Genomic DNA, 26798 nt, shown 5'->3' with positions numbered 1-26798 from the left:
TAGACAGTAAAACAATGAATAACCTTTGAGAAATAGTCTCAATACAAATGTTGTCTATTCCTTTTGTAACCTTGACAATAAGTTACTAACCTGGTTGAATACCAAGCTTTGTTTGCAATCTGCTGTACCAAAACTTTTTCTAACAGCAAATAAAGAATACTCAGTGACCACTTCTTTCCAGCATTGCGAAATAGTAATGTGCTGGTCTGTTATAGAGCAGACGGCTAAGTTTTTGTCCCCACAGAATATTAATTCTTGAGGGTAGTAATGGCAAAAGATGGTAATTGTTCATCATGTGTTTTTATTCATTCTGCAAAGTCTTCCACTGAAACTTAAAAGATTAAGAGTGTCTGTATGCTGAAATAAATAACTTCCTTCTAGCTTGCTATTCTTAAAAGGATTTTTATTTGTCAAACAGAAAACAAGATTCACTACATAAATCTGTAGGTACAGACAAATCAGTTTGAATTCTGGGCTTTTTCTTTCCTTGTTTCTTTTTCTGGTGGCTGAGGCTTGCTGAGTCAAAAGCAGTCAGAAAGTTTTCTTTCATTATGCTGACTTCCCATATCAATCAGATGAAGTAATTTAATTTAGCAAGGTAGGTAGTTGTAAGCGATGCAGTCATTGTGTAGTAAAGGGCTTAAATACTTAATGATAAATGCCAGTTTTTAGATGTTTATGTCCTGGCAGCTCCAAGATTTACTGGCCTGAAAAGCTGTGTGCCAGTCCAAAATAAAACACTTTCTGAAGTATTGATAGGGAAGCATCAAGGGAATTTGCACACGTGCACAAGCACATACCCACATCCACCCACCAACACATACCAGCAAGTACGTAATTTAAAGTATATACTTATTGCTTGGTCATAAACATTTGACATTTGTGTTCAAAGACAGAAGAAAGAAGAGTTTAAATTCTGCACTTACCTCAGCCAGTTAGATGTGTTTATCAGACTACGTTTCCTGAAGGCACGTAACACCAGGTCCCCATTGCCTCACATATACACTGTCGGGTGACGTCAGCAGCGCAGCCGTCTGTGCTGTGCAGCAAGGGGAGAATACTCCTCTTTAAAATTGTTGCATTATAAATAGATTTTTTTTTTTTCAGAGTGAGCATGACAAAGATTAGTTTGCTTTTAAGTAGAAGATGACTAGATGACCTGTCTATTTTACTTTCCTGCTTTCCTTACCGAGCAGGGTAATGTTGGGTTTGGATTTCTTATGTGGCAGAGCAAAGTTAAAGCTGGGGTGGGGAGTGGGGAAAGAAAAAGAGTTGACGATGGGATGAGAATGAAACTCTCAAGAAAAGATACCAGAATGAAACCCTCAAGAAAAAAGTACTTATTATATGTACTGCTGATATTTTTTATTATTATTTGAATATAGTAAGTGCTAGTAGGGGTTTGATTCTTCTGAGGACAGTTTAGTTAATAGGCTGTTCAGTTTGAAAAAGCTCCTTCTCGTCTCTTTTTCAATTTTGTATCAAAATCGTTACATCCCTAGCTGAAAAATCACACTGAAAAAACAAACTGCTGCAGGAAATGCTTGGAGGTGACTCAGTTTTTAGCTGATGTATGGGTTGTAGTTGTGTCCTCATCACACTGTCTGTTGCATCAGAGTAAAGTTAGACAGAAACTGTGTTGTGGCATGGTTTGGTTTGCTTGCTGAGTTGGATGGCATCAATAATTGCTTCATTCATAGGGTCCCCTTGGCTAGAACCCTACCTGGTATCAAACTGGGTCAAGCAAAGATTTAATTATCTATTTAACATGTATCCCTGTTAAAGTCAGTAGGAATATTCTTGGCCTTACTGAAATAGTTCTGCTGGTGACTTCAGTGAGGCCAGTAATAAAATGGCTTATAGTGCATAAAGGTAAGAATTACTTTAGGCAAGTTTCCGCAAACATCTCAGTTTTTTCTTAAAAAAAAAAATGCATACCACTACCTTTCTGCCTGCTCACAGTCTTGAAGAAGATCAGTTAGCTGATGCTTTTTAAAAAATGCTCTATACTGCATGCTGCAATTATTATAATACATCCTAACGTTATTTGAATACAGAGTAGTTAAAAATATTCTTATTTCCATTTAATGATTTTTCTTCCCCCCCCAAACCTGTGTAGATACAGGAGGATATTTTTTTTTCTTTTGTAACCATAGTTAATGATACAAACGTAATGCAATACTATTGTGTCTTCCAGGCTTTGTACTCACACATTGTTTTCTTTGATTTTTCTTTGAAAGACAGATGCTGACAGTTCAAAAGCTATTTATGTAATTACTTTGATAGTAAACTGACTCGGGGGATAAATTTCACTGTCTGTATGGGTGTGCGTGAGTGTGCACATGAGCACCCCTGATTGATAACATTCCTAGCAGTTTGAGACATGTCAGAAGGATTGAGGAGAGCCTTGCCACGTCTCTGCCCCTTGCAAAATATGCTGGGTGCCGTGCGGATGTGAGCGGATCCGTAGGCTGGCTGCAGGCAAACATTCTCATTGCTTGTGCATTTGCAGCAAAAGCTTCAAATGCCTGTTAAGAAAATATTGGCTTTCCTAATTTCTCATTTACATTCTCATTCTGTCTAATAAATTATAATAAAGTATTTACTGTTTTGATTGCAAAATTGGTTTCTCTGCCTTTTTTTTTGCTTTGGTTCTGTTTTGGGTGGATATGCCAAGGTTTCTCCTGTTCGTTTTCTCACTTTAAGTGTGTCATTTGGTCATATTGGTGTCTTCATTCTAATGTTTATTAAAATGTTACTGTCACTGCCAGTCTGAGACTGTGAATCAGAACTAAGAATGTGTAATAGTTTATTTCACATTTGAGTAAATTTCTCTTACTACTTAAACACTATTATGGATAGTGTTGATCTGAGATGAAGTTTAGGTTTGACGATACAGAATGCCACTAATTTGAGTCTTCTTTTATTGCCATCTGCTGTGGGTGTTGCATCCACAAACATGGAGGTTTTTCTTTCCGAATCTCTTTTTGTGGTGGTAGAGAATAAGCTGACGCATCTGGAAAGCATCTTTTCTTGGGCCATTCACTATATCAACCCGTAGTGTATACTTTGATGCCTCTCTTCCCTGAGTTGCTTTGATGAGTTGTGAAATACCCACATTTTGCCATTGCAGTACAGAGGGAACAGTATGAGCCATACATACATACAGCCAGCTCCTGAAAGGCAGGCAGTCTGGCGGTTAAAAAGCTTTGTTAAAGATAAAATGTGCAATATCTATTTGTTGTGGATCTGACGGTAATTAGGAGTAATTTTTGAGGCAGCCATTGATGTGAGCCACTCTCCTTTTACTCCTCACTCAATACCTGTGTGAAGTGGTCTAGCTTGCTGTCAAGTTGTTCACTGCAATAATGGGCACTTGTTTTTTCTCCCAGCCGCGCTGCATAGCTGGAGTGAAAGCACTGCAACTGTACAGATTGTGTGTGTGGAGTACGGGCCAGCTCCAGAACTATTCCCAACTCTGTACTACTCGGAGGAGCTCTAAGTGAGTTTAATAATGAAGTGGCTGAAGGTAGCTGCTGGGGCTGGTGGCTTATCCTCACTGAGGTTTGCACTGCCTCCCAAGTCGTAGCAGCATTAGCCGCCACAACGATAGTTCATTAATTCCCAGGTAGCATAATTTAAGCAACTGTCTTTATCTGGTTGGTGCTGTAGTTAGTTAAAATACTGACACGTTTTGCTCTGTAAGCTGTAGAATTCTTAAAATGGAAAGCCCTTAGGTGCCAAGACACTTCACATGATGATAAAGGTTTAGATCTCATGAGGGTTAACAGAAAGAAAATAGTGACGATAGGACAGAAGTCCACCATCCTTGCCTACCTGCAGTCTACAGCATCTAGAAAGGGATACAAAAATGGCAACTGGTGCTCTATCTCTGCAGTGTGGTTTAATATACCAGAAAAATTTCCTGTCACTAAATGTACTTACGTAGTGACCAAGCTGTTGCCCTCAGCTCACCATTAAATAAATAACATCAGGCATCATTTGGCCTTCATTTGTTATGCAAACTAAGTAATTTATGAATCAACTGTGAAATGGCCAGTTTGTTGGCCATTTTCATGAAAGATATTATAGAAAAGGTGTGCTAGGTAGTAAGGGTAACATGGAAAAACCCAAACAAACTGAATGCAAACACTTTATGATCAAGACAGTCTGGTTCAAGTACTTCTTTTAATTTTCACACTTTTATAAGCCACCAGTTTTCTGCAAGAAAATTCAAACCAATCTGTCGTTCGTCATCAGTGGGGCTTATATAGGTCTGTGGGTAAGGCAAGGGGAAATCTAGCACCAAGCTCACCGACCCCCAGCAGACCCACACATCTGGTCTCTCTTGCCTCTGGTTTTGTGCAGGTCACTTGAGAGTGTGGCTGCCTGAGGACTTATTTTGCAAGGAATGATACCATAAAGACTTGAAATTATAATTAAGTGTTATTGAAGTTATTAGAAGGACATGCTAAACACATGAAAATAAAGTACCTACTAAGCCATGTTTTCCGGAAAGTATTCTCCAACAAAAGATTTTCTTTAGCACTTGACTGATAAATTCTCCCTTTTGGTTTATTAGCAAACTGAAATTGCTCAAGAAATACAAAGTGAGGAGGCTGCCTTTTGTCATACTACTTCCCTTCCATTTTTAGAAGCTGAAGGAATTATGCATTGTACTTGTAAAGTTAGTACATAAAGCCCCTCACTTCAGGCACCTCGGAGTTTCTTTAAATACTGAGCAACAGTGAAGAGACAGAGTTTGGTGGATTTGCCCACAGCTGCACGGCTGCAGCGTGCCTGCAGCTCTGGCGTCTGCACCAGCACCCCAGTACCCTGAGCACTTGCTCTTAGTTCATCCAGTCTTTCCTCTCACTCCTGCAACTCAAATAAAGCTGCTGTTTTCCCAGGGAAGAAGTTTTTTTGGCTTCTCTCTAGGTAAATCAGATTAAAGAAGGACCTGTAGGTGGATGGCCCTGCAGTTGCGCAGGTGTTCCGCGTCGTGCTCGGGGCGGCAGCGCGTGGAGCCTCCTGCTCCCTCTCGGGAAGCGCAGCCTGAGCTTTGCAGCACAGGGCTGGCTATCAATATTGCTTTTTCTGCCGCTGTCGGTAACTAACTCTGTGACCCCTCTGTCAGTTTACACATATGGAAACATTTTTCCACCTTTCAAAGGTGTGGTGGGGATTAATTTAACTTTACAAAGTGCTTTTTGATTCCCAACTGAAAGCTACTGTAGGAGCTCAAAATACACTGATGAACCAGTACTGGCTGAGATCTTTGATCTGTGTGAGTGTATTTGTCGAACAGTTTATTTGACAGTGATTTCTTTTTGCTTACCCTAACTTTAGGAATAAGCCAATCCTGTGTTTTCCTGCTTTCTCTAGGTCCTTCTCCCTCCCTCTCTTGTGCACACTCACCCCTCAGTAAAAGTTTGGAATAAAATGTCTGCTGAGTGAATAAATAAAATATGTAGTTTTCAGATGTTTTAGTGTTCCCAGCATGTTATACTGCCAGTGTCAGGATACTGATAGTCTTCATTAGACGAGCATTACAGTAAACCGACACACTAGCCACGGGCAGGATGAGGAAGGGACTGCCTTCTAGAATAATTCTGCTGTGCCACTTGGAAACACTGCACCCTTTTTCCTAGGGAAAAACAAATGAAGGATGGAAAAGTAGCAATAGAAATTTCTGATTAATTATCTGGCCAGGTGGCAAATGCATTACTTGTAACAGTTCTCTGTCTCCAATGTTTGAAATAAAAATCCCAAGTTAAAAGTGTTTTCTTCAGCAGTGTTAGTATTTTAGCACTGGCTTCCATACTTTTCACAGTTTTTAGCAGAACAGGTTTAAAGTCCTATGGTTCCTGTTTCAGTGTTTCTCAAGTTTCCAGCTTGTACCACAGGTTTTTTGGAGGCTATATCTGAGAATATTCTGCTGTAGTTCTTTGTTATGTGATGAGAATATTTTCACATAAATCTCAAGCATCTTAATATGAAGTTAATCAAGTTACATTTCCTTTATAGGAAAATGTTGATTCTTTGTGTTTTACCACTTGTATATGGCTGCCTGCAAATGTATTTAAGGACCTGCACTTGGCTCACATAGCAAATGGGAGGTTGCTTGGGAACACAAGGTTGAAATTAAGAGAATGTAAATTAAAGTAACTATCAAGCAAAGAGCCCTAACAGTGACACCTCCAAGGCTGTGGTGCAGTCTTCCAAAGAAAGCAGTGGATGATTCACTATTTCAGACATTTCAATCCCATCTAGAAAGCTGTAGTAAATATATTGTAGGGAACATTCCTGCACTGGCAGGGGGGTAGACTAAATGAGCTATTACCAGTAGCTCTTTTCCATGTCTGACTGATAGTTGGCTAGGAACATGTTTAGCATAGTCGCCAATTTCTCTTCTTTTTTTTTTCCTCACTTGGAGAGCACTGGTGACATTGGCAGAAGAGCGCTTCCTGTGTTTGAGAAAGGTTTGTGTGGCAGGGTTGTCCCAAAAGCAGGCTATTTTCAGAGGAGGCATAGACACTGATAGCCTTTATCCTTTTCTGAAGCTTTTTTAGAAAGGGTTTCATAGGATCTGACTCATGCAAGAGGGTGTGGTGGTATTGGAGATATCTGTGAATTAGCTGCAACACATATTTTCTGGTCTTTTAAATTCAAAGTCAAATGATCCTGGATATACTAATAGTGCCATTTTTTGTTTGAGAGTATGATTCATAGTTTTTGATTTTTCCTGGAATTTTTCCTTCCCTTATAACCCATGTCCTTCTGGGTAGAATGAGAATTTTTACAGAGTGATTATGAGAGCGAGGTAGTCAGTTCGTCTGTCTGTGTCTGCCGAACTCTCCTGTTCTCCCGACATTGCAAATGAGAGAGATGGTGGGTTACGCTTAACTCAGTTTGTCTGATATGCTTAGGCAATACTTTTTCCGTTAAAAATACTCATCAGTGTCAGCAACAGCAATAGTAGTTATTGACAATTTAAATACTATATAATTTCATCCTAATCAGGGCAGCTGTAGATGACATAACAGGTAGCGTGCTGACAGCTGGTGTGCGCTGTGCTGCTAACAGCGAGAAGGCTGGGTGTGGGGAGCTGGAAAGGTATCCAGCACCCAGGAGACTTCCCTGCTTCCACTTGATTATAGAGGGACGTTAATACACATCTGACAATTTCTGTAGGTGTCAAAGCATTGATATGTCTTTGTCAGAAGTTTTTGACAAAAATGTAATTGTCTTTCAAAACTGGAAGTGTTGGGTTTGATCCCCACAAAATATAAACAGTGTTTAAAATTTGAAACTGTTTCAAAACAGGCAGCATCCCCCCCTCCCCGCCCCCCCCCCCCCCCCGCCCTTAATCTGATAAGAAGGCAACGGAAAATAGATGAAAGGGCAAGGAAACATTGAAGGAGAACACCAGATCAAAGCATGTGTACAGAATTATCCTCCATGGCTCATTTTGCTATAGAGGGACAGGTCTTAATGCGCAGTGTATTGCAATATGCTGCAGCTCTTTGGTTCTGCTAAAACTTTGCTTACAGTGAAGCTGCAAAATAAAAAACCTGGCTAGCTCTAAATTTCCTCTTTTCTCTTTACTATTCTTTTTTCACCATATGATGCCCAGGGACTCCAGAAAGCCTAGCTGAGAAAGAAAGGCAGCTCATGGGTATGATCAATCAGCTGACCAGTTTGCGAGAACAGCTGCTAGCAGCTCATGATGAACAGAAGAAACTGGCTGCATCACAGATCGAGAAACAACGCCAACAAATGGAGCTGGCTAAGCAGCAACAAGAACAGGTGAGTGATTATTATAGTGGCTTTCAGCTTAAATAATTTTCTAGGAGGACTTTCCAGTAGTTTAGCTTTTAGGGTTGATACTCTCAAGTTTGTTCTCCACCCAAATTTTTTTTTCCATTTGTTTTTTTAGGTGAAGATGTTTGAACAAAAGCATATTGGAAGAATACTTTGATTTGCCATATATAAAAGGACGCTCTTTGTCTTATAAAGATACACCTTCCATTTTGGAGGTATTCTCTTCCAATAGCGTTTGTTGTTGTGGGTTTTTTAAAATAAGTGTAAATAAGCATGCAAATTCAGTCCTCCTGAATAATCTTCCAATGCTGCTTGAATTCAGTGGTGCCGAACAGGTATAAAAGGAACAAAATGCAGCACTTGGTTTGTAATGTGAGAAATGAAAAGATTGGTTTTGCCAACTGTGGAAAAAAGTGAGGGAGAAGAATATAAAGTCAGTGAACGAGTGCAACTTTTTTTCTTCTGCACTTGAGAGGCTTGATTTTCAGCTCTTGCAAATATACCTTCCACTGGAAAGGCAAACATGTTTTCACATGTGAACAGTTCCATTGTGCATACATGGCCACATGACATTTTATGCAAGAAAATAACTTTTCTAACAAATTTGTACCATGCAGGTCTTAATAGAAATGAATGTCCATTTTTTGTACCTGAACATGAGCAGAGAATACTTGGACATCTGGTTTAAAATTTTGTCAGGAGTACATACTGATCTGCCTAACCATTTATTTCAGCTTGTAATGAAATGTGATTATATTACAGATTTGCAGCTATGTGAATTTTATGAAGCTTGTGGAATTCTTTGGATGCTGCCATAGTTGTCATACTTCAATGTTTGTATTGTACCAAGCAAGTCTTTAGATTCTAAGCTACTGCTGACAAGTTCAGACCTTGGGGTTTTTAGCCTTGGTTTTCTCTGGTTTTGATTATTTAAAACCCTTATCTTAAATACTATCTGTTTTGGCCTCACACCTGAAATCCCACATAGGGACGACAGGAGAAGTGACTTATCTATTAAACTAGAGAATTTGTACCCCCCATTGTTTACATGGGTAAGTTAGATGAAGGTGTGAAGGTGGAATTGGCAGGATTCTTCCACAAGGCAATATCCTGCAGGAGCTATTTCCCTTGCCCTAACTTTTAAAGTCAGTACTGCTAAAGGATGGCTGAATGATCTGAAAGTGACAAAGAAAATGGAGAGAATGGGAAACAGCAGTAAGAAATCCTGCAAGATTATTATTAAGATAACTAGGATTTCTTTTAATTTAAGAAACTGTGTATAATTCTGCATTATGTAGAAATAAAACAACCAAACTTTCAAAAAAATGTATTGATAAAAATTATTTTGGTTGCTGAAAGAATCAGCTCTAGAAAGAAAACACTTTTTTAATCTTTTAGATATGGTGTTCACTATAAGTGAGTGTTTCTTATGCTGATTATTTAATAATAGAGGAAAATACCTAAGGGGAAGAATGCACAAAATTCCTCCCAGTAAGTATGTGTAAGTTCCCATCTGACCCTGAGATGTGTACACATACCACAGGGAAAGAGCAATACTCCTTCTAATGTTTGTACTGCGGTGCTAGCTATTCATGAAAGCAGAGCTTTTGTGATGACTCAAGTGAGTTTTTCAAGTTTGCTTTTTAAGTTTGAGCTATATAATGGCTTATCTCCATCAGTTCTCGGAGAAGTCTAATTTGGTTCCATTACTGTCTGCTTTTTCCTTCACTGTATATAAAATGTGTCAACAGTAAGGTTCCCAATCATGTAGTCAATGGAGAGGGAAAATGGAAGTCCTTACGGAAAGCGCACATGACTTTAAGACGAGACTTACAACAACTCCATCCACTTCTATAATCACTTCCCGTGTTGAGCTGCATAGCCTCGCACTGCTCCCGTAGTTCCTTCAGCTGACAGACATATTGAAGAGTCAGTCATTTTCCCAAACCCAGTTCCAGCCTTTTGGTGTCTGTTTCTGCATCAAGGAAATAACACACACTAATACCTTCCTCCTGGGTGTCAGATTTCCTTTGTTTTGGAATAGGTGGTGCCAAACATGAAAAGAATATTACTGTCCATCCTACCTTTTTACCTTTCCTGCCTTCTCCTACTATTTTCCAGTTTGTCTGCCAGTATTATTCTTCCTCCAGCAAGTTGGAGCTCACTTTTGGGGTATTTTAGCAGTGCCATTTCAAGCAGTGAGAGAGGAGATTTTTACATCAGTGCTTCTCTTGATACCTAGCACAACATTTTTCCATAAGATTCCCTTTCGCACTAGTATTAGCTGTGAATTGCTCCTGAACATGAGCCTCCTGCTTCAGCAGCAGTGTGGGCTGTTGCTGTACCTGCTCCTGAAGGTTTCTTAGCTTAATAGAACAGTTTAAAGAAGCAAGCAGGATGGAAGTTTCCTACGTACTGACCCCAGGAATGGTGATACATAATCCTCATGGTTTTTCTCTGCAATTTCTTCACAGATTGCAAGACAACAGCAGCAGCTCCTGCAACAGCAACACAAAATTAACCTTCTTCAGCAACAGATCCAGGTCAGAGACTGTGTCTCCACCCATGCCCATTATCTCTCTTTCCTTCTTTCTGTTTCCCCATGCTTTCCCTCAGCCATTATTGTTATAGTTTCTTTAAGAATCTCTACAGATGGCTTATATCTTATTTATGGAAACACATGAGGTTGTTACCTGACATGAAGCAAAACAGGTCAGTTTCTGAAAGGCTGTGTATGATTAAAGCAGCTCCTATAGGATCACAAAGCAGATGTGAGAGGAGCTGATCATGTAAGCAAGGGTTTGCAGGATCAAATTGTCTTTCAGCTGTAGATCAGGAGTGGCAAAAGTGTTGCCAGAAAAAGCTGGATTGGAATGGATCTCCTACAACTCTGTTTTAGAGGCTTTGCAGAAGTGAACCTTCAGTGATCAGTAATCAAGGGTACCTCCCTCCCTCTGCCCCAGGTGTTGAAAGTCCAGAAATTTTCAACACTTCGGGTGAATTTGTCTGAGTGAGAAACTGTTCAAAAAGATGGTTAGATACAGACGAACAACTGTAAGTCCTAGGTATGTACAAGTTTACTCCTAGTAGTAGAAAAAAGTTGTTAACCCAGCATAACCAGTAAACTTTATTTAACCTCTTTTTTCCTTAAAGTATTCAGAAGTTTGTTTTCATGCCATTGACTGTATTTCATTACTTTTCTTCCATGTGTATATGTGCATGTCCCTGTTTTGGGATTAATGCAAATCAGTTTGCCCATGAAAGTTTTCACAGACTACCAAAGGAGGGGTTTGACATATTCACAAATATCTAGAATCATGGTAAAATCTCTGGCTGTTTAAGTATGTAATTATGTATAGAGCATTCCCTTCGCTGTGGAAGTGGATGCTGTGTTCTGTTTGTTTAATAACAACAGGATTTTCCTTCCAAAGGTTCTCTTTAATGTTTCAGAATGAGTTGCCTAAAATTATGGGCCATTATCTGTAACTCGTCTAAGAAATTCCAGCAAAATCAGAGGAGTTGTATGGCTTCACGCTAGAAGAAGAACTGGCTCTATCATTTCAGAGGGTATTCTGTCAGTATCAGGACTTGTGTAACTATGAAAAACTTCTGGGAAAGGTCCACCGCTCTGTTATAAAGCAGCTTCTATACAAGATGTGCTTTGCTGAAAATACTTTTGAGATTGGCAAGGCCTGGCTTGGCCTTGACCTCTGGGTTTTTTTTTCTTCTTTCAGTCTGTGTGTGGGAGGTATTTTTCTTTATTGCTGTATCTTTATTAAGACTTTAAAAGAAAAACAATAGTAGAACCTCTACAATAGCAAGGAAAGTATTTACATTTTTAGCATTTAGCTATGGCAGTGAGAGAGGAAGTTATTTTATAAGCAGTGAATAAAAATAAATTGAAGTAACATAATTTGACCACAACCCTTTTAAGTTTTAAGGCCGTGTAGATAAGAATGAAGTATGTCATTTTTAGGGTAGTGGAGAACACTGATTATTGATAATGAGATATAGAGCCTTTCATCTTGTGATCCCTGGTCCAAGTTTGACCTAAGTCAGTAGTAAATGAAAGTCAGCTAGCTACCATCTGATACAAGCTGCAAGCCTAAGAAATGATTTGGAGGTCTGTCTCAAGGGATTTCAGATGAAATATTGACCCTGTTGAGGTCAGAATTTCACCTCCAAGGTCCACTTCACACAAAACCCATCAGATTTGGGGCACCCTTCTTTTGGATGGTCACATGATAAAGGTCAAGAATTGAACGGGCAGAGAGACAATATTGTCCTCATTCCCACAGAGATGATCTGTTTGTAGTGAAATTTTGATTATACTGCCTGCCTCTTGACAGTTTTGTGGTTTGCATGGTCCTGAAGTCTCACGAACCATGGTTGCAGTCCAATTACTGTGAAGTCACTAATTGGAAAAAAACATTTTAAAATAAAAGAAATCCTTATTGAAAATTAATACAAAGCAAAAAATTTCTTCTCAATCGCCTGCTTAGTTGACTGTTAGGGAGAAGAAACAATTCCTCAAGAAATTTTCCTTTGTATGTAAATTAAGACAATGAAGTCACCCTAACATGGCCATGTTTAAAAGGGTTTGTGAGTTTACAATCACGTTATAGTAGGTGGAACAAAACTGTGATATGAATGTAGCTGTGAGTTCAGCTTTTCTGACCTTACCCTAATTAATCTAACAGGCTTCTGTCACATTGGCCTGGAGTTTTTAAATAGCATTAGATTTATTGACAGGGAAATATTCCTACAAAGTCTGGATAACTGTTTGACTTATGTGCAATTGAATGATTAGGCTGCAGTTATGAATACAACCTATTTATGACAAAGGATTCGTTTTACTTGAGCCAATTTTTTCTAAGCTTGTAAGAGTTGCCATAATTCCAGATAAATTATTACACAGAAAAAAGCTATTGAAATATTGTATTGAAAACATAATACCCTAAGGTTAAAAAAAAAGCACAACCTGACTGACCCCATGATTTATGACTCCTTTCTCTAAGTGCGCTAACTTGGAAACAGTTCCCTCTCTCCTTAGCCCAGCACACAATCACCGATCCACACATAAACAGGGGGAGACTGCAATGTGTCTCTCCTCCTTAGAGGACTGCAAATGCCGAGTGTAACTATAGCTCAAGTAAACTCGCCACTTCTGTGATGCTGAAGGAAGATGCATTAGCTACTTGAGCTTAGAAAAATGTACCTGGCAAGTGAGTCTCTAGTTGACAGTATGTCTTTTTCAAGTCCGTCTCTTCCAGATTAACTGGGAGGAGGTGTCACTAGGGCAGAAGACAAACAGCTTGTCTTCATATATAGAGTTAGTAAAGAGGTAATGCTAAACTGGAGAGAAGTTGCAGATTAGATTAAATTTAAGAATCTGTGTGACCTCAAAATGCTAAAATGTGATCTAGATAGGATTTTGTGTTTTGGCAAATGTTTATGATAATTTTTTTTTCTGCTTTTCAGGATGTTCTAAACCTAATTTGTGAAGAGGTTTGAGTTTCACTGAGTAATTAACTAAACCTCCCCCGTCTTATTTTATGCCACTTTGGAATGCGTCCTCCCATGCACACTGCTTTCTGTTCTATTTAATCTTTGTGTGTAATTGTATTGAGAAGGTTTTTGCTTGAACAGTTTCTGCCTGCTGAATCTTTGGGGGCTTCTTCCATGCACACCTCAGACTTGTTGTTTTACCAGAAATGAAACTGGAATGCATGTTCTGTCAACTCTTGTGCATCAGCAGCCCTGAAGATCTCAGGCTGTGTTTCAGAACAGCTCTGTAGTGATCCGCACCTGTAGAACAGGCTGAGGAAAGAACATGGAGACACTAAGTATGGCTCAGCAAGTTCTTCAACTAAATGTAGTATTGTCCTTCAGGGTCTCAGGGGAGCTTTCGTGGTGACCTTCTCATCTTACTTTGTGAGGCCACAATCTACTTCCTGGTGTCCTTGCTCTAGAACATGGCAAAGTCTGGGGCTCTGTAGCTGTCACATCAGGTGGACACAGAGGGAAAGAAACTTGAAGGCTAGGTGCGCCTTTTTCATGATGCTAAACTAGTCCCCAGGACAGACAGCAAGTGTGCATGGTGTTCTGCCTAGAGGTGTGTCTCTGAGGTGCAAAGTTTTGTGGGGTGGTGCAGTTTACACCTACTCGCTCAGAGGAAAGTCTGGCCCAGGTTGATGATTGAATAGTTTGCTTTGAAGCTCAGTGACAAATGTCACTTTAATGGAACTATATTTAAAACGAAATATGGCTGTTAAAATTCATAAAGCAATTCATATTCAGTAGGGCACTTAATAAAATAGGTCAACCTTGCAGCCTAAATTGTGATAAAACTGATGCTGCTATTCTCACAATTTTGTAGAAAGCCTGACAACGTTTTATGTTTTTCCCTCAAGCCCCAGCTCTTGGAGTCATGTGATGACAAAAATGCCAGCTTTCATTTCTTCAAAATGTAAACTTCCAGCTCTCATATTTCCAGGCAAAATCTGAAACCACAAGCACTACAAGTTCCAAAATTAGAAGGCAAACAAAACGGAGGCCAAATGTTTTTAAACTGTTCTGATTTTTAGTCAAAAATTTTTTTGGAGAGCCCAGCTCAAGATCTTGGAACACTTCAGGTTGCCAATAAATGTAAAACTAAGATCTCAAAGCAGCAAGAAGCAACAGCGCTGCTTTATGATGTCTCTAACATTTGGGCCACAGTTTTGTTTGACTTTTAAGTTTAATACTGCCAGTACTTGGTTACTAATTTGTTTTCATTTCTGAGTGACTTAGCCCAAGAACTTAGTGCTAGCTGAAACATGAAAGCAATTCCTGCTAGACAGCAACCATTTGATGACTTTGTGTGTTTTAACAGAGGATTTTCTTTTTCCTTCAGAGCTAGAGGCTTGTCAGCAGATGTTCTAACAGGACACCTTTTCTGCTGGAAAATTTGGACCTCTGAAGAACAAGAGGATCCTGACTAAATTCTGATGCAAAGCTAGAAAGGCATGCCTCTATTACGCTCCACCTTTTGCTGGGCACCTGCCCAGATGGCACAGGCATCTCCAGAGGCTGGTGGCACCTTGCCGGCATGCCAGGGGGCCTGCTCCCAGGCGAAAATCTTAGTGTGGCCTCGATGTCCTCAAGCTTTGCAAACCCTTAGCAGCTTGTCTGGCAGGGAGTGTGTGCACCACAGCCCTCCAGAGTCTGTGCCCCTTTGGGCTGCAGGCTTCCTGGCTTTCCTGAATCCTTCAGCTGCCCTGGATGTCCTCCCAGCTCCAAATAAGGCTTTCCTTTGTGAGTCTGGATCCAGATTTCCATCCTCCCCACTCACTGTCAGCTGGCTGTGTCCTGTTCCCCATGAGTTGTGCTGGTGGATGGAGAAGCCTGGCTGCACTAGTATGTTCCCAAATCAGAATATTCCCATTCTCATTAAGTTCTGAGGTTTAAGATAATGTTCCAGTTTGGAATGTAATAAAATCTTGAACACTTGGAATTTCCTGCAGGATGGTTAGTCCCTTTTGTGGCCAGATCTATTTTTCAAAATCTAGCTGTATTTTTGGGGAGGAAAGAAGGATTTGGTTTCTGAGTTACACAGAAGTTCAGAAAAATATTTCTTAAGCTTAACATGCAAAGTTTTGAAATGACACAGTTGTTATTGTCAAAACTTTCCAAGCACCAAGAGGCTCTGGGTTGATTCCAGCCTTCCAAAACATTGGTAAAGAGACTGCTTCCAGAGTGCTTTAGATATCATAATGTACCCACACAGTTATCTATGGTGATAATTTTTGTTGTTGTTGTTGCTTTTGAACTCAGGTGAGCAATCTGTAATCCAGAACTGGCTGAATGATATTCAGGCCTGTTTGTGTTCTCTTGGTTTGAGAAAACATTTAGATTTTGATTGACCAATTTCAGATGATTCAGATGAATTTTAATTGTAAAAAGTGCTAGTTTCTCTTTCTTCGTGTGAGAAGACACTGACCGTTTGTACATAGAGAAATGTGAAAATTTGTTCCCTGCCCCAACAAGTTTTCATTCTAAATTGTACTTCCAGCACAGCTCATCCTTTCATTTTTTGTGTCCTACTGGAAAGCAAACTCCTGTAGGCCACTATGTGAGCTAAATACTTGGAGTACTTTATGCCTGTAATAAGGAGGGTAGAGATCCTCACCCTTACCTTAATCCTTGCCCTGTTGGTGTCTCCTTAGGGCAACCATAAGGACCTGTGAAAGTTCTTTCCTGGTCCCCAGCTTCTTGCATACCTGTAACCCAGAATTCTCTAGGAGGCTTTAAAGGGATGTAGATGATGAGTCCTTCACTTAAGACACAAAAATGAGCAACCACAACATAAGTGCTTGGTTACAGATTTAATGATGTCTGTTGCTTCTGTATTACTGTTTTTCCTGGGATTTCTGAATTTCTAAGAAGTCAGTGACAGCAGAGCACTGCTTCATGGTACTACAACCCCTTTGCAAGCCGTTGCACAGCAGAACAGTATTAGTTCTTCTGTAGTTAGAGTCCTCTTTGCATATCAGAGAAAGGTGAGGACAAAAGGTTTCCTTGGTAGGCAATAAAGCTGTTGAAGTGAGGGCCTGATCCAGCTCCCACTGAACATAGTGAAAAGGCTCTTATTCATATTAGTGGGAGTTTAATGAGACCTTTCTTCAGTAGGAAACTGTGAGAAAGTATCTTCCTTCTCACTCTGCAAAATGTTTTCAGAACAGGCTCTGTCCACTGAGATGGGTTGTTGGTTTTTTTGTTTCGTTTTGTTTTTTTGCCAGGGTGGATATGACAGGCTGTGACTGCACAGTCAAACTGAACAAGCTCATAGATTGGGGACATTTTGTCCAGATTCATCATGTGTCAGAAGCAGCTGTTTTCCTGCAACTTATAAACATGGGCATACTGGATTCAGTGAGACAGGCCCAAGAAGGAGTCACACTGCAGCCTTTCCCATGACTTTGCAACCTCTTCCCAAACAACTGAGGTTGCCGGCAAAGAGGCTAAACAATTGTGTCTCACAAAAGCTCTGCAGCTGATGTCCTATCAGTTATCAGAATAACTTGTCTGTCCCTTGAGCAGGAAAAAGCCCCTGGGAAATTAATTATTCAAAAAAACAACCCAAAAAAACACACACAAAAAAAGAAAAAAGACTAGGTTGGGGGAGGAAATAGGGAAAGGGAGGAGGGAACAGAAAAATCTAGGCTAGCAGTCAGGATGAGCTAATTGCTTTCTGTCCTCTCAAGTTCAGCGAATAACATGTGTGTTTGGTGAAGGATATGATGCACGTACTGTAGAGTAACCTATGGGCCTTCACTTCCATTACTGAAAAAGTTAAATTATGTAGAAGTGTGCAGATTCATGAGGTGTTTAACTATACTTATTTCTGTGCAGAGCAACATTTTGCACCAATGTACCGTGGGTTTACTTCCAAAGGTTACTCACAGAGCAAGCACAGGGAATTTGATCTTGGGCCTTTCCTACACTCTTATACCATCCAGATTTGCTGACTGGTGTAGGTACACCAATGCAAACAAGGAGAATCTGCTTGAGACTTGTAAAACTTGAATTTATTGAGATGGCAAGGGCATGTTTTCAAGAGAGAAATCAGGTTTTTTGCCTATGCTGAGCTGCATGATTGCAACAGCACTTGCTGATAATGAAACTTTCTCCGGTTTTACCAGTCCAAATGTTCTGAAATTACGAGATTGTTTTGGACTTCATGACTTTTTTTCTTGCAATCTTAGCACCTTTTCTGAATTTCCTTTTTGTTACTGAGCTTTCAGTGTTCCCATTTTCCAGTTCTTTCAGAAAATCACAAGGACAGGCCAGAAACTTATGTTTATTAAAAAACCAAAACAGAACACTGAAACACCCAAAATAATCCAGCAGCTAGGACTGTAAGGAAAATGCCAGCAATCAAATGCAGTCATTGCAGCTGGCAACATCGTACTCCAGGGCCTCGTCTCTGTACCTCTCCCATCAGCAAGGACTCTCTCGGAGACCTCCTTCTCCAGGGCCCTATCTTACTTTTTGTTTTCAGATCCCTTCTCCATTTTCTGCATCAATTTGAGGCACCCTACAACTGACCACTTCCTTCCACTTCCAGCTCCCCGGCATTGCGGTACTGAGCAATCTTCCTTCCATGGCTGCCAACCCTTTCCCGCATCAACTCTTCCTTTCTGCCAGCCCTCCCTTTTCCCTCCTTGTCGTTGTTTCCATGGTCTTTTTAATGGTTTTGGTCGGTCTTTTATTGGCTATAGAGTGTTGATATGTCATTTTGTGAATGTATTTGTTCAAAATGTGTAGGGTGGTGTACCTGTGTGCATGTGAGCTATGTTCATGTTTGTGTACCCGTGCAGGTATTTACACAGCAGGCAGCAGAGGTACAAGAGCAGAAGGTACCACTGTAGTTTGTATAAGTGGCTTGAGAAGCTGAACATGAACTCTTTACTGCTGTGATCTTGTCCGTATGGAGTGTGTGCAGTCATGAGCACTTTTGTTGTGCAGCCAAAAAAGGCTGCTACTGCTGCCTCTGCAGTAAGGTAAAGCAGGAGATAACAATAAATTTTTTACTGCTGGCTGGCAGAGGTGTTTAGGATGTGTTTTCTTTATATCTTCATCCGCCCCTAATTGAAGATGCTTTAAAATTGAATGACTAGCAGTCAAAACGTGTTTGCTTCAAGCTGAGAAGAAAAATGCTGGTGTCTCTGCTTCCAAACTGATTGCGCTTTGTACACAACTGACAGCCACAGTCACTTTGAGTGACTGATAAGTGGGAAGCTTTGCCACTTATCAAGGAATGCACGCTGAAAAGAAAGGACTGGAGCCGTTCAGATGCTTTGGCATGTTCAAAATAACATCTCACATCAGTCAGACTCAGAGGCACTAGGAGACATTTCAAAATAAACTTTATATCTATCTATCTATCTAGAGGCAAAGATTCAATTTAACAGACAAATCACTGTGTGGCATCACATCGGCTCTGAAAACGAGAACATCATTATAAGGGTCACCAGTTGCAAAATGACTCAGATAGCTGCATAATTTGAGAACATTTATTGCAGGCTCTCACCCCCCAGAACCGAACAAAATTTGAAAATTCAGAACTGTGTATCATTCTGCTGATTGCTTTAAATTGGGGGGGTTCATCCTGTTGGCCAAGTAATATTTGGTTTATGTAGCACCCAACATCCTGAAGGATCCTGAAGAGAACAAAACTTTACGTCAAATTCAGCTGTCATTTATTTCCTCTTCAGTGTTATGGAATATGATTGGGAATATCTGGCTTTAACTAAACTCACAAAATGTTTTTTAGGGTTTTTTAGGAGTTAGTCTGCTTTTTAGTGATACATAGCATGAATAGAATATGGAACTTTTTATGGTATGTTTGTTGGTGATACTATTTAGCGATACTTATATTAGGAGATTCTGACCTGCAGGAGCTGAGGCGTGAGGGTACATATTCTTGTACTGATGCTGTAAGGACAGCAGTAACAGCCAGTTAGGGTTTGGTTAATCCACTGGAGGTGGTAATGTTTCAGCCTGCCTTAGTAAGTATCATAGGAGTTAACCTGGTAGATCCCTTCCCACAAACATTGTGTAGAAATACAAGCACGCACACTCAGAGCTGAGTAGGGACGTGGATTTTCACGTAAAATGGGAGAGCAGGAGATACAAGCAAGTAGTGTGTAATTTTCCAAACTGGAATTTGGACAGGAGATACATAGCATTGACCTGTGTGCACTAGCAGTACTTAAAACACTGCTGCTAGGTTTGCACCCCTTACCCTAGCAACACTGGGAGTGGTGATGTGTAAGGACGATCTTTTGTTATGACTCTAAGCACTGCATCTAGGCATGTAATTCTGCCTGGCTTGCTCTATCTTAAATGGTTGTTTTTCCAACCAAAGCAGCTGTATTTGAGATACAGGTTATGTTTGGCATTGCAAAGTTGCTACCAGCACCCATAACTATATCAAGAGGGAGAAATTTGAGGATCCTTTAGTTTCTACTGGCAATGACTTGCTTTTCTGACTCATCTCTTGCCATGTTAAGTGGTCACGACTTCATTTTGATGGCTCATTCAAAACAGAGTACTTCAAACTCTGCTGGAATAATGGCTTAAAATGATTCAGAGGGAAAAGTATGGTTCCACCTACTGAATCAACACCACTGTCTTAACCGCCTTGGATTTTCCTCAGACATCTGGCATCCAAAAGCTGATGATGCCTTACCCTGCATAGTTTAGAAGACAAGATGAGCTCACCGTTGGTGGTAATAGCATGCAAGAGGCCAGGGGGAGCGGTTTTATTTTTGTTGTCCACTTTCTGTCACTTATCTGCTTCTCAATTGCATTGTGTAAATAAAAGTGGAGGGCAATTACTTACATTGGGTATTTGTAAGAAGAGTAAATCAAACAGTTAATCACTTCAAGGGTAGAGATTGAAGGGGCAATGCGAGACTTTGAAGTCTGAAGAAAGAGAGGAAAAGGTACAGTTGTCCTGTGGAAGTCTCTGTTGAGCAAAGATGAACTGGAGAGTTACAGATCTCATGCCAGCTGTCTTTATTTTGTGTATTGTATATAGTATCCACTTAAGTTCAGCTTCCACATATGGAAGTTGAGTAAAATGTGTAATGGGTAAATAATTGTAAAGAACGGTTTCAGATTTTTGTTCAAACTGGTTTGAAATGTGCTTTGAAGAGGCTAAGAAGTATATGTCAGAGTTGCTTGTATTTAGAAGTTAAATAAAAGACTTTAAGTTCCAAGATAAACATAAACTTATAAGAACTGAAATGAAGGCTTATATGAAAGGTAATAACAATAATTAAATGGGACAAATTTAATTCACAGTACTTGGAGTTTATGAATATTTGACACAGTGAGGAAACGAATATTAAAATGTATGTATTATAAAATAGGTTTTTATCAGGTTTTACTTCTTTGAAAGACAATAGCGATAGTGTTCAGCAAATTATTCTAAAGTTGAAACTTGGATAATTTCCACAAAATTGTTTGTATATAGTAATTTTAAATGGATTTGGACAGAAATGATCAAGAGCTTTCTATACTTTTGTATGCTGTGAAAATTGTATACAAAGAAGTACATCTGTTAGGTAACAAGGTAAGGCATTTGAAAGTTATAAGTGCCAGAATTAGGCTAAATAGGTATCTTTATTTTATTCTGATGTATCTCTGTCATACATATTGAATAAAAAATGGTATCCTGGGTAAACAGAATTATGTGATAATATAATTGTAAGCTGTACTCACAAGAGGGAAAATTAAAATCATGTTGACAGCCTTGATTCTGGTATTCCCTCATGTTTGAGTCCTTGACTTCTCATCCAAAGTAGCATTATTTTAACTGTGTTTCCATGTGGTTTTGATGGCTGTAAAAGCACATAATACTGATATACCAGCCACCTATAGTGTATTGTGAGTACAGCTTGAACCCTGAAATGTCAGCATGGGAGAAGTGTCACTTGGGTTACAGGAGAAACGCTATGTTCTCCTGGGCCAGCAGGAAAAAAACAGTTCTCTGGCTGTGGTGGATCAGAGCCCCATGCTATGAAGCCCCTCTCACTCTGTATCTCTGTACTTACTACTCCTTTTTATTTTATTTTGGTCTCCATCAAAACAGGGAAGATTTTTTCTGTTGCTGTCCTCCTTGGAAAGGGAGATAGATTGCCTGAGTACCTTTGTTGAATTTGGGATGGCTATGTTGAAAATGGAGTTTGACTCTTTCTTTTCAGCGCCCTCCATTTGCTCCCCTTTTGCTCCCTCAGAGGGATTGAGAGCAGCTTGGTTATAATCAGAAATTGCCGCTCTATTCTTTCCTCCTGACTTACCACTCTGTATCCTTTAGCAAGAAAACTGAGGCTGAAGGTAAAAAATTCAGACCCACAGATCTTTTAGTTAAGGAGTCTCTTTCTTTGAGTATTTGATGGAAACCTGTTTAAGAATTTGCCCCTTTAAAGCTCTGTGTGGTGAGAATATGCTTCCTTATCTTTTGCACTGTAGTGTAGAATCTTGTGTGCAGTTTCAGCATTACTGAGCTGCAGTATGTCAGTGAGAGGGGCTTTTTTATATACTGTGTGTAATGAGTTTTAAGTTCTTAACATCTTTAAGAATCACATACGTCTAAATTAAGCATAATTTCTGGTTTCTTTAACCGTGAGTCCAGGAACAATTAAGCTGTGTTAAAGAGCTGATTGATTACGTTCTCACCTTGTACACAGAAGTAAACTTCCTTACGCATGAGTAAGACAAACGTTTTCATCCATGTTTGGAATGCCCCAATTCAGATATCAATTACAAAGATGATTACTTTTCTGGACATCAATTTTTAATGTCTCAAGGATTTCAGGAGGAAGGAATAGGGATGTTTCCCATGTGGGGGCTGCAGTTTATTAATAGTTACCACATTATAGCTGATCTTAGATGTGAATTTTTCAAGGCTTTATGAAATCTTCAGCCCTACTGACAGTTCCTATTTAGCTGAAATCATGGCAAACAGAACTCTTAGTTTAGATCAAGATGCTGATGATTGCAGTGTTTCCCAGTGATGCAGACAGACTGATGCATGCACTGAGAGATAAAAAGTAGGCAGAAGTGGACTCACATTGTTTTAAATTAGAGAATTTTAAGGACATAAAACTTCCAAGCTTCCTTCTTTTCCCCTTCTGTGATTTTTGGAATGGCTTTATAGCTATAGACCACCCTATAAAGGTTGCCTCTGTTCTTCCACAGAACCTGGTTCTGGCAGCAGGAGGTTTCTTTGGGTAGGATAGCTCCCCAGATACATGATAGATCCAGGAATTTCTTTGCTGTTGTGTTAGGAAGCAAAGTTTTGGACAGCTGGTATATTCTAGTGACTGGAATTAAAATTATGCTGTATTTCCTGTATTTCTTTTTTACTTGAGATGAAAGGCAGATTTGAGATGTTATTTTTCAAGAATTTTACCTTTCTGTGTCATGAGTTTCAGGGTGTTATTCAAGTCTACTTCCTTTGTATTGCTTCTTATTCCACAGTTAAAAACTCATGTCTTTTTGGTACAATCAGAATAAAGAAATTCAAATTGTAACCAATGTACTGACATAGAATTCTGTATTCTATGTTAATAATATTCACACTTCTTATTTGAAAAGAAATGCATCTGTTTTAGGTGTTCTTCACATCCCCTCTGTGTATTGAGGTGGATTTGTTGAAATCACAAGTTTGCTTTCTGCATCTTTTGTGAGGGTTGTTTGAGCTCAGTATCCTCTTAGCAGAAACTCTTGCAAAGGCCCCGTGGGAGGAAAATTGTCCATTGTGTTCTTTTGAAAGCTGGCTATCTTTTTTCCTGGAGCTGGGCTCAAGCAAGTTTATTCTTCCACTCAGGGATATCTTAGGAGGTTCCTGTCCTTTCTGGTGCCTAGGAAGCAGAGCTTAGATATGTATATTGTATTTGTTGCCGTCATATAATCTGTGCAACTTCCCTGCAAATATAAAGAATTATGCTTTCCCCAGCTGTTCGTTTGATAGGATTCTAGCCCTTCATTTAGAGAAAACTGTGCTTCTCTGATTCACATTGTTTGAACCATGGCCTCCCTTCTATACCTATTGTTTGTTTTGTCTTTTTTTGTTGTGCGCAACAGGTGTTTCTTTCAGACAGCCAAGGCAGCAAGGCAAGGGCTTCCTTTATGGCAGATCTCTTGAGACTTTGATTAAACTCTTCTTTGTGATAAAAATGCCACTGCTTTTAAATGGATTGCACATGTAATCTGTATTTGCACAAATGCCCTCCATCCCTTTGCCCTCATTGCTGAAGTCTGTCTCTCTTTTGATATGTGTGTGTTTGCCTTTTCTCCTGTCTTTTGCCACAGAACTGATTCTTTTTTACCTTCCTGATACTGCACTCCCCTCAGAGCCTGTATGCAGCAATGGGAACGGTTTAAAAAGAGCAAACTGTTCCTGCAAAAGAAGCTCCCTTTCTTCCAGCGTTCCCTGTTGCTGCCTCCACAAATGCCATCCTCAGACAGCTGGAAGAACCTTCCTCAGAGTTTTTCAAGGCAGAACCAAGGGTTCGAGACTAGGCACTTTTTCTGCATCTACTGGAGCAGGTATCAGCCCAGTGTGTGTAGGCAGTGCAGATATTTTCCTACTTGTCTTCCTTTTTTCTTTCACACAGTCTCACCTGATGTCAAGGAGGACCTGCTACTAGTGAGCTGGGTTTCCTGGCTTAGGTATGGGAATACTTCAGGGAGGTCTGGTCAGTTGTGGCAAGAGCGTAGGTGTGTTGTAGGCAGAAGGTATGTGTAAATTGATACCCCATGCTGCCGACTGGTTTAATGTACATTCCATATTTTTTCTAGTTCTTGTTTAGAAAAGAACTTCCACACTCTCCAGTGTGATCCTCTTGACTCCCTAGATGTTAAGACAGCCAGAGAAGCAATGCAAAGCCAAGGCTGCTATCATGTTCTTGAGCGACTCATTTGGCCCACAATGTTCAGGTATCCTGATGGAAAATTGCTCACCTATAATGGGTTATTTTCATGCCCTTTTCTTTATACCAGGACATTTATTGGTTAGAAGCCCCAGGGGGGAACAGATACTAATATGCGTTAGTCAGAAGAGATGTAATGGATGTCCTGGGAGCTGTGCCAAACAATTAAGGATATAGGCGTAATGATTTACCGGGTAAGCAAAACCTCCAGAGAACGCTACATCTGTACAGGCTGCCCTGTGAATCTGCAGAAGTCAAATAACTTGCAGCATTTCAATCCACCAGAGATAATGCATATCTAGGGAACGAATATGGATAGACTTTTGCTTTCAGTCTGTGACATACCTTCTGCTGATTGACTGTCTGTTGCTTTGATCATTTGTTAGAGCTTCCCAAGTGTCATCTACAGTGTCTCTGAGATCCTCTCTGTACAAAGTGTGTTTTTCCTCCTGGTGTAGACCAACCAGCAGTTACAGTGGCAGGGGTATCAGCACAGCCTAGATGTGACACTAGCATTGCATCTATTTTAGTGCCTAACTTTGTGGCAGTGGCAGCATCTGTGGAAAATATGAAGATAACTGTCAGAAAGCGTGTTTGGAGGGCGTTTAATTTAGAAACATTAACCCCTCCCTCCAAGCTGACATTTGCTTTAGTGTGGAAGACGGGACTTTAATAATGCTATATAGTATGGTTTCCTAAATTGGTTCTTTCTCTTAAATGTGTTGTCTGGTTTTGTTAGTGTTTAGTTTCCTAGTGCAGTAAACATAGTTCATTACATTATTTGACTCAAAACCCATGAAGTTTTATTTTCTTTTTTCTTAACATGTAGATGGCAGGGGCCTGAAATTCCCTCTTCCTGTACAAGTGTAAAATCAGAACGTGAGCATTTAGAGACACTTTGTGCTGAAATAAATGACTGAGATGCAGAAGAGATGAACATGATGTAACAATTTTATCGAGTTCCACACAGGTCCTTCTCTGTATTAATTTTCTTCATGTTAGAGGAACCTGAGCCACTGTTTTAATACCTAAATAAAATTTTTAAAAAAGACTGCTCTGAAAAATCAAACTGTTCTGAAATAAACCATTTATTATGTTTAGGCATGCAAACTTTGCTCACAGACTGCTCTTTTGCATTAGGGTATGGGTGCATTTTCCAAGAGTGAGCCTCGCACCTGTTTTTCTTTCAGACACCATCTCCCCATTCCTTCAGGAGGTGCCCTATTGTTGGAGGTTAAGCCTTCTTTCCACCAACAGGGGACTTGAGGAGGCTCCCTTGGAAGCCTGTCATTGCTGTTCTTGGATTTCACAAGACAGTGATGCTTCCTGAGACGTGTGAAGCTCACCTGCCCAGAAAGATTGCTACTGAACAGTCTGCTTTTAAGACGGCTTTGCATGTGAAAGACTGATTTTCTTCGTTTTGGGACTATCACTCAGTGGAAATGTCAGAAATATGGAAGGATAAATACAGAGTTACATTAAAAAGAGAAAAAAAAGAGCTCTGAAATTATCTCCTGGCTCCATGTTTTCTGAGGTTTTGCATTAGCGGGGACGAAGTCACGGTGTGTTGACACAGTCTAATGTGCAATGACATAATACCTGGAATATGGAGACAGCAAGAGGCACAAAATCAAACTTATCTGAGTTTTCACAGGAAAAGAAGGGATTAAACTTTGCTGGTTAGAATATGGATTTTTTATTTTTTTTTTAATAAAAACTATCCTAGTTCGATTGAGATAAACCTACTCAGATCTAATTCTATCCAGTCCCTGGGAAAAGTGGGCCTTAAGATGTTGAGCCTATTTGCCCAATCCCTTTTTTTAGAAATAAAGATTAGGGTAGGAAGTTTGGTCCTTATCTCTAAGGTTCTTACTGCTTCAGAAGGAAACTGAAATACTTACATGAAGGACACTTTCTTGAACTCGTGATTTGTCTTCACTCAGATTATTTCAGAAAGCTTTGGCAATGTAGATTTCCCACAATGCTTGGCTATTTTTGTTTTACATATCTTAGAGGAACTATGATAAATTGTTGTTACTGCCTATTAAATAGCAGAAAGAGATGTCAAAATACTCTAGTGACTTAAAATTCAAATGTTACTCCATGTGCTTGGAAACTTTGATTTGGAAGCGTCATCCCCGTTTCATAACTGCCAGGTGTGATTCTTCTCTGCCTTTTCATCCCTTGTGGTTACTTACAGCTCTGCAAAGTAGCATTCAATCACTAAGTTTTACTTGCATTTCACAGCCTATTTGCACGGATATTAACGTATGGTCCGGATCTTATGTAGCACCATCATCACTGGATCTTGGAATATTTCTTTTCCCTTTCTTTTTCTGTCTCTCTTTCTTTTTCTTTTTTTTCTTTTTTTTCTTTTTTTAATTTTTTTTTATTTATTTAAAGCATCCTGTTTTTCAGACCAGGGGAATTGAGGACAGAGGGGAAGCAGCTTGCACATTGTTAGGCTGTAGCTCCTTGCCAGAACCA

General features: G+C 39.8%; 1 protein-coding gene across 12 annotated transcripts in view; it reads left to right on the top strand.

Annotated features, from left to right (window-relative positions):
* SOX5 (SRY-box transcription factor 5) overlaps nucleotides 1-26798 on the top strand; it is a 602225-nt gene that overhangs the window by 442887 nt on the left and 132540 nt on the right. For all 12 annotated transcript variants that reach the window (XM_055711618.1, XM_055711623.1, XM_055711621.1 and 9 more), the window contains 2 exons: nucleotides 7637-7809; nucleotides 10299-10367. In XM_055711618.1, the coding sequence (XP_055567593.1) occupies nucleotides 7637-7809; nucleotides 10299-10367 (242 nt within the window). The remainder of the gene's footprint in view (nucleotides 1-7636; nucleotides 7810-10298; nucleotides 10368-26798) is intronic.

The sequence above is a fragment of the Falco cherrug genome, chromosome 5 (genome assembly GCF_023634085.1).
Source record: "Falco cherrug isolate bFalChe1 chromosome 5, bFalChe1.pri, whole genome shotgun sequence".
NCBI lineage: Eukaryota > Metazoa > Chordata > Aves > Falconiformes > Falconidae > Falco > Falco cherrug.
Note: the sequence above shows the minus strand (reverse complement) of the source record. Positions and strands in the feature narration are given on the sequence as shown.